This window comes from Indicator indicator, chromosome 11, assembly GCF_027791375.1.
Source record: "Indicator indicator isolate 239-I01 chromosome 11, UM_Iind_1.1, whole genome shotgun sequence".
NCBI lineage: Eukaryota > Metazoa > Chordata > Aves > Piciformes > Indicatoridae > Indicator > Indicator indicator.
In genome coordinates, this window is record NC_072020.1 from 15,123,329 (window position 1) to 15,137,890 (window position 14,562).

The 14,562-nt window shown below is 42.6% G+C and overlaps 1 protein-coding gene across 1 annotated transcript in view; it reads left to right on the forward strand.

The window, feature by feature from the left end:
• Window positions 1-14,562, forward strand: part of AMPH (amphiphysin) — a 111,849-nt gene that overhangs the window by 76,002 nt on the left and 21,285 nt on the right. The window contains exons 11-15 of the mRNA XM_054384757.1: window positions 842-970; window positions 5,484-5,591; window positions 9,109-9,132; window positions 11,769-11,792; window positions 14,411-14,443. Coding sequence (XP_054240732.1) covers window positions 842-970; window positions 5,484-5,591; window positions 9,109-9,132; window positions 11,769-11,792; window positions 14,411-14,443 — 318 coding nt within the window. The remainder of the gene's footprint in view (window positions 1-841; window positions 971-5,483; window positions 5,592-9,108; window positions 9,133-11,768; window positions 11,793-14,410; window positions 14,444-14,562) is intronic.

A 14,562-nucleotide genomic window follows, 5' to 3' on the forward strand; every position in this document is an offset into this window, starting at 1 on the left:
ATCTTCAAATTTACGCTTACCCTGGAAAATAAATTAGCAGGGAGTATCACCACTCTGGCCCACATCTAAGCCAAGAAATGATAGAGCTAGCTTAAATACTACTGTGATAATTACTGATAATTAAAGGTATTGGTTCTTGCTAACACTGGATTGAGAAGTCTGACTCTTTGCTGAAGTCACTGGAGTAATTTCTGTTCTCATCAAAGTTGGTGAAATAAAAAGGAGTTTCATGCATCAGTTTCAGCTGTAACATACGAGCTATGTGTGAGACTTGGCCAAGGTTTCAAAGAGTTTTGTTGATGTCACTGATGTTTCTAGAGTTGGGATAGTTTCTGTGCTGATTGATGATTCTATGGTGGAAACACATCAGAATAAATTTCATTTTACATGATAGCTGTATGTGAGCACACTTCTTTCCTCTGATCTCCAAAAATGTGACACCTCACTGCCTGAATATTCATCTAGTGGAACTCAGTTGAATCTTAGATGGAGCCAGTGGTGTTACGTATCTATAACACCTGAGGATTTTTTCTGGATTTTTTTTCCTTGATATTTTGATAGATTTCTAAATTGTCCAATACCATTTGCTATAATTCCATGTCATAATTATGTGAATCTCCCAAGAGCAGGGGGAATTAATGACCTAAGCCCATTTGAGGTGCTGTGGTTCCCGGTGATGATAAGGTCTCAGCATTAAGTAGTCTTTAAAGGTAGCAGGAATTAACTTAAGAAGATACCTGGTTCTGTGCAGCATTGCTATTCCAAGTAATTGTTTAGGCCTAGCTTAAAGTTCTTACTTTTAGCCCTGAACTAGTCTATGACATATTTTCTGTCTGCCTAGCTGAGGAAAGGTCCACCAGTCCCACCACTGCCTAAACTCACACCCACGAAGGAGTTGCAACAGGAGAACATCATTAACTTATTCGACGACAACTTCGTTCCAGAAATTAACGTGACGACCCCATCACAGGTAAGCTTCCGAGGAGGTGTCCAGCCTTGCAATCACCCTGAGTTCTCCAACACAGTGGCCTTGGGGCTGGTCTCTGTGGGGAGGCTGCTGGTAAAAGGCAAAAGCACTATTATCATTTTACGTTGTCTTGAAACGGTCATACTTACAGTGTTTTGTCTTTGAATAGACCAGATATAATCACTCAAAATGGCTGATCTTGGCAACATATTAAAAAAGATGAGCCTTTTCCTGATGGGCCTGACTAAAATACTGCAAAGCAGCCATGTTTGAGATGTATCTGCATCCAAGCTGCATTACAAGCTGAGTGTTCATCTAAGACGCATTTCTACCTATCCTAAACATCTCAAATGGCTCTTTACAGTGATCCTTCATTATTTCTCTTTCTCCCATCAAAGTTGTAAAATCTGCTCCTTTTTGCTTTTGAGTGATTAGAAAAAAATGCAACTTGCCTGTTTTAATCAACTTTTTTGCAAGTATAAAATTTCTCTCCAGCTGGATTATTCCTTCAGTTGGTTTTGACTCATAGAAACAGTAGTTACATAGCAGAGAAGGGATCAAAATTACTTTTTTCTCCTCATTATTATGATTTTTTTATAAATGGTATATAACAAGCACAAAAGCCAGAGCTGTGTAAAATAAGTCTGTGTATTTTGTATTCAGTTTTCAGCTTTTATGCAGTTATGGTAACTGCTGGCTGTTCAATAAGGGACTCTTTCTATTATGGTAATTACAACTCTGAAATCCAAGCCTGTGTCTGACAAACTGGGGAGAAATATGCAGATGCTTATGCAGAATGTTTCTGGATTTTTGTTTTCATGTTAATTATTGGTTTTGTACAAATTCATTTGACAATGCAAGAGAAGGTAGACACAGCAAGAAAAAACAAAGTCATTTTAGAGAATTTGAACATGAGATGTTTTGGTTTCTTATGGAGGGAAGAAAGCAGTGTTGTCATCCACAAGGCTCTGTTTGGAAGAGAAAAGAGTTATTTATAGTGAAGTCCCCATGCAATTAAAGTATTGATGGCAGCTCCCAGTATGCAGCCACTGCTGGCCTCTCCTGCTTGAAGGGAGGTTGCAAATCTGTTGCATCATTGTACCCTGACTTCAGGGGATTTAACACTGACATCATGTGCTTTGAGATCAATGGTAAGTCAGTGTAACCTATGCTAGATGTGACCTCCCACATTAAATGCTGTATCCACCAAATCTTCACCTGTCAGACCAGCCAGGGAAGCAGAATTGGAACCAGTTTGTATTTCTGTTAAGAGCTGACACTGGAACAGGGATTTAAATGAGTATAAGTCATGATTCCAGGATCTTCACATCCTTTCTAGAAGAGACTGGTATAAAAATAGGATGGCATAATAAAGGTGGGGTGTGCTTTTGAGAACTGAAATTTTTCCCTTATATCTCAAGGAAAAAAATGATCTCCTTTCAGTGAGTGATTTATGCCCCTTCCTCCTCCACAGTCAATGACCTGAGAAAGACCTGAGCTATTCCCTGCTCAGCTTCTCATGAATCATCTGTACTTCCCCCTCCATAAAATCCACCCTCATTACTACAGTAACCTTAATGTATCTGAGATCTCTGTACAGGTATACCCAAATAGTGTGATAGTGTATAGGTTCTCTGTAAGAGAACTAGTTATTAAAAATATATTGCATGGAATCCACAGGAAATGTGGACTTATTCCTCTTCATGCCTATGACATCTCCTGTATTCTGAGAGCCCTTGGTGGGCAATATGGAGAAAATTATTGAGCCTGCAGAGCCCTCTAATGATGTAGGACTTCCCAAGGGATTGCTGATTGTGCCTCCCACAGAGGCACAAAACCGACAGACTGATAAATTTAATCCTGTTTCAGAGGGGATTATGAACAGGGCTAGCACTTTTCTGCTCTGGAACACAAATAGCCTATACTTGTTGTTCATCTCTCTTTACCAAGCACTTCTAATGCATTCAATGTTTGCAAAATGCTGAAGGACAATTCTGCTTGGTGTGGTTGGATATTTTAACTCTGATTAAACAAAGCAGCTCACACTTCCAGTTCATTCATTGTCAAGAATCATTTAATTACTGCCAAGTATAAAATAAGAGGTGAGGAGTTGTGATATCTGAGTGACCAGATGAAAGTAGTATTTAGAAATTAGTCTGCTTGCTTTATTTCTTGTTTTCTTCACATCACATTTCTCCCTACTATCCTGATACTACCTTGGAATATTGTAGGCCTTTATAATATGTACTTATTGTGTTTGAGTGCTCTGAAGTGGACAACTCATAGCCACTAAGGGAATTTCAAGGCTGGTATACTGTGTGCAGGGAGGGGTGACAGTTCTGGTGATCCTTGCAGGTTTCTTGTGCCTTTTCCATCCCTTGTGCCTTCTCTATCTCTTGTGCATACACATCCTCTGAGAGGTACACTCTTGCTTCCACCTCTTTCACATGTGACATTCGTTCATGCTTTGTCATGCTATGGTGGAATTAACCCAAGATGATTGGCATGCCTTCCTGTTATGGCTATAAAGTGATTTCCTGAGGTTCCTGTTTCTTCTAAATCTCCATCTGATTTACTTTATATCTTTATTTAGGCCTTTGTCCCTGAAGGTATGACGAGTTTTCTCTTGGTTTTAGTCTGAGGGTAATGGTACATTCTCATTTAGCGAATAGTCCGAATATGTTGGATGAAAGGCATGATAAAATGAATGTAATGCTGGTGACAAGGGCTAGTTTGGATTTGGCTTTTTAAAGTGTGAGACTGTAACACTGGCTTCAGTGTGTCAGACCAGTTAGCCATCATCACCAGGTGCCAAAAGCAGAGTCTGAGTGAAGAACATAAAACAAGGCAAGCAAAGCTAATATTTCTTACACCCACTTCTGCAGTCTCCCATCCTCCAGTCATTTGCAGGGCTTCCTCAGCATGATCTCTACCTGTTAGTGATCCCCAACAGGCTGCTTTGCAAAAAAAATTGTTCCATCTTTCAGTATGTGTAAATTTTTCACATTCACACCACATGATGGCAAGGAGGTCCCCAGGTGAACTCTGTGCCACATGGAGCACTGCTACTTTTTTCTTTATTCTACACCTGCCTCCATCACCTTTGCTGCCACCTGCCTTCCTGCTTTGGAGGAGTCATAGAGCAGCCAAACTCCTGTGCCTCTCAGCCTGATGTACACCACATACACATTACCCCTAGCACTCCTCTTCCAGACTGAAGAGTTCAGGTGATTCTGTCATTCCTAGCATGGGAACTGAGGAGCTCTTTGGACCCTGTTTCAGGTGACACAGAGAGCTCAGAGGTCTTGTGGCATGTGGAAGCCATTCCTTACCTACATTTGAATGTCTGTTTATCCATAGTGACAGTACTTTGGAAAGTTTGCATGAACTTGGGAAAGTTTATTAAATGTTTTAATAACAGAAAGGTTTTGTTTGTTTCTTTTACTATTACTATCATCTTTATTCTATCTTACTTTTGGTCTTCCTATGAATGCCCTGTTATGGACTTCCCCTTGCATACACTTTGGCCACAGTCAAGAGCAGGACGTTGGACTACATGACCCGACCCTCTATTACCATTCTAACATGAGATTATATGTGAATGCAACTCATTTCCCATGGCACCATTTCCGACCCAAACACCTTTCAGAATAGCATTCTAATGAATACTTTACTATCTGCGTTTTCCATATATCAAAAGAGAAGCTTCACTGAACAACTAGAAGTGGGAAGTACCAGCCTGGTTACCAAAATCCAACAGGTTTGTCTGAAATATTTCTTTAGTGACAATTAAATCTCAACTACGATTTCATGCTAATTAAAATTCTGTGTTGAAGGACACCAATTATTTGTGTTACAGCAGGAAAGACTTGTAGCCCATTGAACCAATACATATATTTATAGTGACCTCACAGGCCTTGGTTAATTCATTAGTTGCAAACAGAAAAAGGCTGTAGCATGTAATCCAGTTTTGTAAGAGCAGATCAGTGTAGCAAGATTTAGTTAGTGTTATGTAAGGTATTTCCTAAAGTTTAGAGCTAAGGACAGCATTAAATGTAAATTTGTATTCATGTTCAGAGCTGAAATTTAAGTCAAGTGTATTTGTATCCTTCTGTATTGGCTTGTTACTGATGTTTGTGTTTGGGGAGAGACTCACTTATTAGAATGTATGGACACTGGGTGCCATTTCTGTAGTTTTTAGTTTTGGTGTCTGACTCAAAGCACTTTAAAAGGGCCTTGACAGACAAGTGATGAATACTTTGCACTTTTTCAAAAAGGCTGTGGTTTGTTTACTTTCAAAAGGCAAAGCTGCACTACAGAGAGAACAAAGACATCATAAGAATGAAGCTCATAAAATTAAAAGTTACACTAAAAGACATAAAAGTTGCAGGAGAGTCTTCAGAGCTTCCTCTCCTCCTGCTTTGCACCACAGCTAAAAAGTCTGGCTCAATATTTTGCTGCCCAAGGCAGATTTTGAAATAAGAGTTTTTCAAAAGTTATGTTTCTCTTCTAACAGAACGAAGTTCCTGAAACTAAGAAAGAAGAATCTTTGCTAGATTTGGACTTTGACCCTTTCAAGCCAGAAGCTGTATCCACAGGAGTTACTCATTCACCCATGTCTCAGGTATCTCTTTGCCTGGAGGTAGGCAAAATATATGAATGCAACGTGTTGTGTTTTATAGCAAAGATTTGCCTCATGTACTAATGAGCAGTGTGTCTGCAGGGTCTAAAAAATGTGACCTCCCTGAGCAGCACTAGTCAGCCATCTACCTTTCCCCTTCAGTATCCCTGTACCTGATCATGTATTGGAAAGGAAGGAAGCTGTCAGGCAGTACATTGCTGGTACCTCGGCCTTGACTTTGACAAGTTCTGATTTTCCAGCTTCAGAAAAATTCTTAGAGCCACCATTAAAATTTTCCACTGCTTGTTTTTTTCCTGACAATTTTTCTGTCCTGGCTTTGACTCTTCATGTCTGGAAAGATTCCTACGGTGACCTAGGTCTCATGGAGTCAGCATGTGATTGCTTTGCTGTGGTGGAGTTTCTGTAGCAAGCAACGGATATGGTTTGAGTGGGTTTGCTTTTAGAAATCTATTTTAGACCTAACCTCAAGGAAAATGAGAAGATGTAAGAGGGCATTTCCTTGCAGGATGCTATTTTAAAGAAACTGCATTCTCTGGGAATATTTGCCATGGTAGTTCCTTGTAGCACTATGAAGGAAAAAAAAAAGAAAAAAAGAAAATATAAGAAAAACAAAAGAAAATATCAAGTGTAATACACCCAGTTTCTGATTTTCATTAGTTTACCCTAGAGGACCCTACTATTTTGAGATCCATGACTCTCTCCCTCACTACCCAGAGGGCTGATAGTACAGCAGGGAAGTGCTGGCCAGTAGAGCTGCAGCTCTGTGTTGTACAGAGAGAAGGAAACAATATTAACACACTGTTGGCAAAACCTATTAGCCCTGAGGCTATCACTGACCTGGCATGTACTGTGAGACATGAGAGGACTAATCAGCTGTTCAGGAATGCAGCACTGGGAACGGAGCGATGAGACAAGAGGCTTTAAGGCTGAGAGAGTCCTGGTTCTCTGCTGATCTCTTCCTCAGTTAATTAATTCTTATTTGGTGTGCAGTCCTAGTTATGTAATGAGATCTGCAGTGATCTCAGATGCATTTTGCACTGTCAGAAAATCAGTATACTGCCAGCACTCAGAATATTAGCTGAAATTTCTCTGTGTGGTTTGCTAGAGGTGTTTAAGTATAGCAGAGGCTTTGTGCTTCTTATTTTCTTACTCCCTCTAAACAGAGAAGAAGGGGAAGGAAATTCATTGCCATTCACCAGTGACAGAGAACTCTATCTCTGACTTTGCTGACTTTGTCTTTTCAGCTTGTCTTGTAATAGTGTTGATTAGAGCAGTGGGGTCATAGAATCATAGAATGGTCTGGGTTGGAAGGAACCTCCAAGGTTCGTCTACTCCAACACCCTCTGCAGTAACCAGGGACATCCTCAACCAGATCAGGTTGCCCAGAGCCCTGGATCATTAAACCAAAGACATTTGACTTTTGTGACACAGCATGTTTGTTATGGCATCACATTGTACTGAAGTTTAGTGGGAAAAAAGTTCTTTTAGATTCAGCTGCACCATGAAATATAGAATCTAGTTTTATCAGTCAGGAAGCATTCACTGAGCACCTTCAGTCTCTTCTCTCCTTTCACTTTTCTTCCCAGCATATATACATGAGTGTGATGGTTTGACACAATGAGAAAGGATGGTCCACCTCCATAAGACCATATGGAGGAGATAGAGCACCATGTTTTCAGAAGAATCATTGAATCTCAAAGAGAAGACAGTCCTGCAGTCTAGTTCTTGGTCTCACAGGATTTGGCAGGTCATTTCTGTGGCAGCACAGAGAGAATTAAATCTGTGGTTGCAGTCTTTGGAGAGCCCTGTGGTAGCCTGCAGGGAGACTAAGAAGAGAGCTTTAAGTGGTGTTTCTGTATGTGTATGGTTTTTGCCTTGGTCACAGGTATTTGCCCCTCAGTAAAGTGCTGAAGTAGTGACAGGAAGACAGGAGTAGTCATCTGTGCCATGATGCCTTGGGAGGCCTGGCATGACTTCTCTACTGATCATGTAATTCATTACCTCCCTCCACTCCTGTGCCAGGGTGAACAGACCACAGTAAGTGAGCCTCAGTCTGACCTTTCTCACTTGCGTTTGTTTCTGTGGCTTCTTCACTTTAGAAGTGGCCTTTCTAAATGTGCCTTACCCTCACCTCCATTTACTGACAGAGATCTGCCTCACTTTTCTTTCAGTTTGTTCCTTCCTCCTCGTGCTCAAAGTCTCATGAGCAATGAAAGGGAAAAAATAAAAAATAAGTCATCTGTCCTTCTACGGAAGTCAGTAGGACATCTAGGGTTTCTACCCATTAGTGCTTTCAGGACAGATCTATGATTTCTCCTTAAAGCTTGACTGTTCATTTAATGATGTTACAGCCAAGTACACCAGTGAATTACAGCCACAGAAGCACTGAACTGAAAGAGATTAAGCTGATTGAGAAATGGCTGTTGATGTTAATTTGCTGTAAATATGAGTAGGGAGTTATTACTGTATTGTTTGTTGTGAATGCAGTTGTTCAGAGCGCTATGCTGTCTTCTGAAGGAAACAGGCAAGAAAAGCTAAATGCAGCAATCCTTTCTCTCAGGCAAATGTTAGATGTCATATTTAACATTTGCAAATTCTTCAGGAGCAGGTTTGTGTTTTACTTTAGGAACACCTTTAAATTTTTGGGTTTTATGCACTTTAACCTAGGTGTGAATATAGTAGACATGTTTTTATGTATATCAGACAGCTTTTGTGACCAGCTGGCAGAGTTTCTTCTCACGTGTGGGCTGCTAATATTTGGCATAAAGTCTGCTACTTTTCTTTCATCTTTCCATTTAGCTCTTCTGCCAAAAGGTCACCAACATTCATTGCTTAACAAACTGGACAAGAAAATGAAAACATTGGTCAACTTTATTGTTTTTTATCCCGAAAAGCATGTTGTTTTCCTTCCTGCTGTCCAAGTTTTGAGAAAACTCATGTGTTCTCAGGGGACAGCTGGATCATTTTTTAACTGGCTAAAACCCCTGACCTATGTAAGCTTGTTAAAGCTTACACCTTGCCGAGACTGCTCTACTTGTGGAAGGTCATTTAGTCAGCAGCTCAGAATATGTTACCCTGGAAGATTTTAAGGCCAGGCTTGATGGGGCTCTGAGCAACCTGATCTAGTGTAAGGTGTCCATGCCCATGGCAGGGAGGTTGGAACTGGGTGATCTTTGTTTGAGGTCCTTTCCAACCCTGACAGTTCTGTGATTCTGTGATACTCAAGTGCATGGTGGTGTGGTTTTTCTGGGAAGAAACAATGGCCTGAAGTAGGAAATGCCACAATCCATCACATAGTGACCATCCTATTGAACCCAAAAGTCTAGTATGCAGGTATGTGCCCATGCGTGCACATGTGCACTAACACATGTGTTACAAATATGCATATAAATAAGTTTTCTCTTGTGAGTTACTGAACTCAGTAATGTAGCATGTTGATCACAGGGTATGTGAACAGTATTTTTCTAAGAGCCTCTTTTTTTCTGCTCCTTTTTTTCAGACATTGCCATGGGATCTATGGACGGTAAGCTTGACATTTATCATTGTGAACTGGGATATTTCTGTGCCTCTGATTTTGTAACATCCTAAATTCAAATTTATAGTGCTTTTACTGAAAGCCAAGATAAAGACTTTACAGACCATGACAAACAGTTCCAAGTATATGAAGCCACTGGGAATCTTTTATATACAACTACAAAAAATAATCCCTGTTGCTTGGCCTACAAAATCTAAATGAAGTCAGAAATCTAGGCTAATAAGATTCACAGTCATTATCACTAAGTATGTGTTGCTTTTATTCTTGTGCCTGAACTATAGCTATTGCAGGGTAGGAATGGAGGCTAGTCACCTGTTTTAATTATGTGAAGATGTAGTGCCTCAGGACTTTAAGCCAGTGGACAACCATTTTTTTCAACATTCAGGAATGAAGACAGAATTTAACTTGTCTGTGTGACAATACAGTGAGCTGGAGTTATTCACAAAAGTTACTGTTACTTTAGGAAACTGTGTGAATCCCTCCCTCCTTTCCTCCCTCCTTTCCTCCCTCCTTTCCTCCCTCCTTTCCTCCCTCCTTTCCTCCCTCCTTTCCTCCCTCCTTTCCTCCCTCCTTTCCTCCCTCCTTTCCTCCCTCCTTTCCTCCCTCCTTTCCTCCCTCCTTTCCTCCCTCCTTTCCTCCCTCCTTTCCTCCCTCCTTTCCTCCCTCCTTTCCTCCCTCCTTTCCTCCCTCCTTTCCTCCCTCCTTTCCTCCCTCCTTTCCTCCCTCCTTTCCTCCCTCCTTTCCTCCCTCCTTTCCTCCCTCCCCCCCTCCCTCCTTTCCTCCCTCCCCCCCTCCCTCCTTTCCTCCCTCCTTTCCTCCCTCCTTTCCTCCCTCCTTTCCTCCCTCCTTTCCTCCCTCCTTTCCTCCCTCCTTTCCTCCCTCCTTTCCTCCCTCCTTTCCTCCCTCCTTTCCTCCCTCCTTTCCTCCCTCCTTTCCTCCCTCCTTTCCTCCCTCCTTTCCTCCCTCCTTTCCTCCCTCCTTTCCTCCCTCCTTTCCTCCCTCCTTTCCCCCTCCCTCCCCCCCTCCCTCCCCTCCTCCCTCCCCCCTCCCTCCTTTCCTCCCTCCCCCCCTCCCTCCTTTCCTCCCTCCCCCCCTCCCTCCTTTCCTCCCTCCCCCCCTCCCTCCTTTCCTCCCTCCTTTCCTCCCTCCTTTCCTCCCTCCTTTCCTCCCTCCTTTCCTCCCTCCTTTCCTCCCTCCTTTCCTCCCTCCTTTCCTCCCTCCTTTCCTCCCTCCTTTCCTCCCTCCTTTCCTCCCTCCTTTCCTCCCTCCTTTCCTCCCTCCTTTCCTCCCTCCTTTCCTCCCTCCTTTCCTCCCTCCTTTCCTCCCTCCCTTCCTCCCTCCCTTCCTCCCTCCCTTCCTCCCTCCCTTCCTCCCTCCCTTCCTCCCTCCCTTCCTCCCTCCCTTCCTCCCTCCCTTCCTCCCTCCCTTCCTCCCTCCTTCCTCCCTCCCCCCCTCCCTCCCCCCCTCCCTCCTTCCCCCCTCCCCCCTCCTCCCTCCCTCCCCTCTTCCCTCTCTTCCTCCCTCCTTCCTTCCCTCCCTCCCTCCTTCCCTCCCTCCTTCCCTCCCTCCTTCCCTCCCTCCTTCCCTCCCTCCTTCCCTCCCTCCTTCCCTCCCTCCTTCCCTCCCTTCCTCCCTCATTCCATGCAAATTCACTCTTTCTTTCCGAATTCTTTCCTTCCTGCCTGCCTTCCAAATTCTTTCTGAATTCCTTTCAAATTCCTCCCTCCCTCCCTTCCTTCTTTCCTTCCGAATTCCTTCTTTCCTTCCGAATTCCTTCTTTCCTTCCGAATTCCTTCTTTCCTTCCAAATTCCTTCCTTCCTACCTGTCTACCCTCCTAACTGCCTACCTACACAATGATCTGCAGGAAGAACAGAACACGTTTTTGTGAGCTTTCTATTGACTCTAAGTCATGGGCATAGCTAGTTGACTTGATGAGGAGCCTGGTACGCTCATTTTTGAACTCTTGCAGCTTCAGCCAGCACAGAAATCTGTGGATGCTTCTCACTCATTCAGATTTGCAGCATTGTTTTGTGAACACATGACATATGTGGTGTAAATTAACTGCTCATGTCTTTCTGTTGGGAAAGGTTATATAAAGCCTGGGGGAAAAAAAGCCACACACATAGGCTAGGCAAATATCTAAGTATCTAATACCTAGGATGCCAATATCTAAACCAGTTAAAATAATCCAGAAATGTATTGAATTTATTGCTCCAAACTTGTGTTATATATCTTTATCCATGTCTTACTTTCACACAGTTTTATTTATAGCTTGTTAATATTATACATCTATATCTATCTATATATTCTCTATTATAGTTATTTTCCTCTTTGCTATAGTTTTTTTACAAAAATAACAGTAAGCTTCAACTGGGATAAAAATATGAGTGGCTTACAGGGGAAAACACAGTCTGAGTACTCAACATACATGGAAGCGTGGCTTAAATACAAGGGCCTGGGATTACTTTTCTATTGAGTGGCAGGAGAGGACCTGACAGCCCTTCCCCACACCAAGCCAGTAACTGCTGCTGGATAAAGAATTGCTAATTGAAGTGCTGCTGTAACAAAGTGCATCATCACGCTCTTCTTTTCTGTTTTGTGTGTATGGTTTTCTTCTGTACAGACAAGCAGCGAATTGGTGCAGCCGGTAAGCAAGCCTCCCCCCAAAACTGCAACTGCTAGAGAGATGCTTTTATCAGTGTGCTGTAGTAGAGAGTTTTCTGGTTTGGTCTATCAGTGCTGCTCTTTTACATTGCAGTCTTTTGCCTCCAAATGTTGCAAACCGCATAGCTTTTCCTTAAACAGTTTAATTTAGTCACTTTCATTCTTTAAATTAAAATTGCTCTAGTAAAGTATAAACTTTGTGTTTTCTCATCGAGTCCTCCTTTATCTTTTTCATCTTGTGTTTTTTCTTTGCTTTTCTGTCTGCTTAAAGCCTGATTCTTCAAAAAGTCTTTCCCTGTGTAACCTGGTCATGGAGGAAACCCCAAACAGTGGGTCATCAGAAGATATTAACAGATCTCAAACTGATCTAGGTTCACTCAACTGGGGCCTAGATGTTAGCACACCCAGTGTCAGCCAGGAAATTTCTGCAGGCGGTTCTTTGCTTTTCCCTGGGGGAGAGCAAACCTCAAGTGAATCCACGGGTGCTCTGCCTGCTAGTGTTTGGCCTGCTGTAGGCGAGCAGGAGGATGCTGCACCAGGGTCAGCTTCTGTAAACGAAAACCAAAGGACTTCACTGGATGACCAGCTGGATGCCAAAAATGTCCCATGGGAAGATGTGGTGACCAATCAGCCTTTAGAGAACATAACCAGTTTTGAGCCACCCATCCTGGGAACTGATAGCTTGTTGGATGAACCCCTCCCATGTGATGTGCAAAAGCCAGAGGAAGAGCAAGAGGAAGTCGAGTGGGCAGGTGTCAAGCCAAGTGAAAAGGTAGAGACCAGAGCTGTTAACTACAAGGAGGTAGAAGGTACAGAGGAACTGGAAGAGCAAGGTTGTGAAACCAAAGGAAACAGTGAGGCAGAACTTCATGAGGGTTTAGCAAAACCAGATCTTGCCATTTTAGTCAGCACAGATGTAGGAAATGTACATGAGTTGGAAGATAATGATGGGGATTCTGGGAGTGCTAGTGGTGTTAACCTAGAAAACTCTAGGGAAGAGGAATTCAAATGTGTCAATGTCACTGAGGAGACAGATGGAGAAATATCATTGTTGAGCATAGGGCTGGAAGGTGGGGACAAAGTAGTAGTGGACAAATGTAAAACAATAGAAAGCTCTGGTGCTGAACCTGAGAGAGTCTTTGGTATCTGGGATCAGAACCATGAAAGGACGTCTGAGAATATCTTAGACCAAACTGACAGTGGTACTGAAGAAAACACACCCAAGGAGTATATAAACATGATGGCACATGCTGACCTAGAGGTAACTGACCAGACAGAAAAGGACCCTACAGATACTGGAAACTTTATCTCTGATGCTGAAGTGTTCAGTGCAGAAGAGTCTGGTAAAGGAACTGAAGACACTAGCATCAGCTTCTTCCCAAATGACAGTGCTGCTGCTGAAGGACAAGCTGGTGCTGAAAAAGAGTGGGCACTGCTGCCAGAAACAGCTGATGCTGCTAGCACAAGCTGTGGTAACCCTTGCCTAGATAATGCAGAAGACCGAGTGACAGGTAGGGCAGCAGCAGCAGTCACTGAAGATCATCCTAGTACCAGTGGTGTTCCTGAAGCCTTGGAAACAGACCCCTGGCTGGCAAACTGGGATCCTACAGTTACTAATGATTCCTGGGGTTTTTCTAATCTGTCAGATGGCCAAGCCAATGGACTGGATAGTTGGCCCTTTTTCCCCAAGCAGCAAGACTCAGAGGAAGGTAACATGGAAAACATTTGGTTAGGCATTAGTGATAAATGGTCTACCCAAGACCTAGGAGGGACTGATAACAGCTGGGTAGAAGTGGGTGCAACTACAAACAATAAAAGTCAGGAGGCACCAATAAATCAAGGCCTGCCTGGGGAGCAGGCAGGCATTAGCAATCCTGGACTGAGCAAGGAGATAGCTAGACCCTTGACTCTGTTTCAAATGGGAAATTCCAGAAATGCTAGCACCGAGAGTTCAACTAGTCCTAAAGACAATGAGACCAACAACTCAGATTTATCTGAAGATGAAATTGCTAACCGGAGATATGGATTGTTGTACCAGGAAATTGAGGCTGATAAAGAAGAGGTACCTACCCCAGTGTGTAGCCTAGTCTAGACAAAGAGTTCCTTAGGCCATGCATAACCTTGTCGTTTCAAACAACCCATCTGTGTGTTCCCCGCTGCCCCTCCTAAACCCGTGCTGTTCTTTTTTTGATAAGCTGCCATGCAACTGCTCATAGTGTGGTGCCCTTCAGCCCTGTGGTGAAGCAGGCTGACAGAAATGTCTTTCAACACAGTGAATGAAGCTTTGAACTGTGAAGGCACATCGTGTCTCGCAGCTTTTGTGTTCTCTGTGTATAACTCTAAACACACCTATCTTCTCCTTGATTCTTTTGTTATGATTTTATAATTACTCTGTTTTTTTGGTTTTGTTTTCTTTAAGCCTGTGACACCTGTTATCAAATAGCATTGTTGTCGAATTTCTTGCTGCCTTACCCTTCAGTTTAACTTTTAATTTTTTTTTTTTTCAATGTCTGGCCTACATTTTTATTTTGCAAATAAAAATGTTTTGACTCATGTTCTGATTTAGTAAACAAATGATAATTTGTTTTGATCTTCACTTAGGCATCCAGCACAGCATTTAATGGATTTACACAGGTAAGAAATCAGCATGTTTTGAGATCTGTTTTGGGTTTTGGTTTTTTTTCTGTGCTGTGGGTTTAGAAGGGATTAGGACTGACTGTACAGTTCCAGGAAATGTGTTCTGCAGGTGAGCT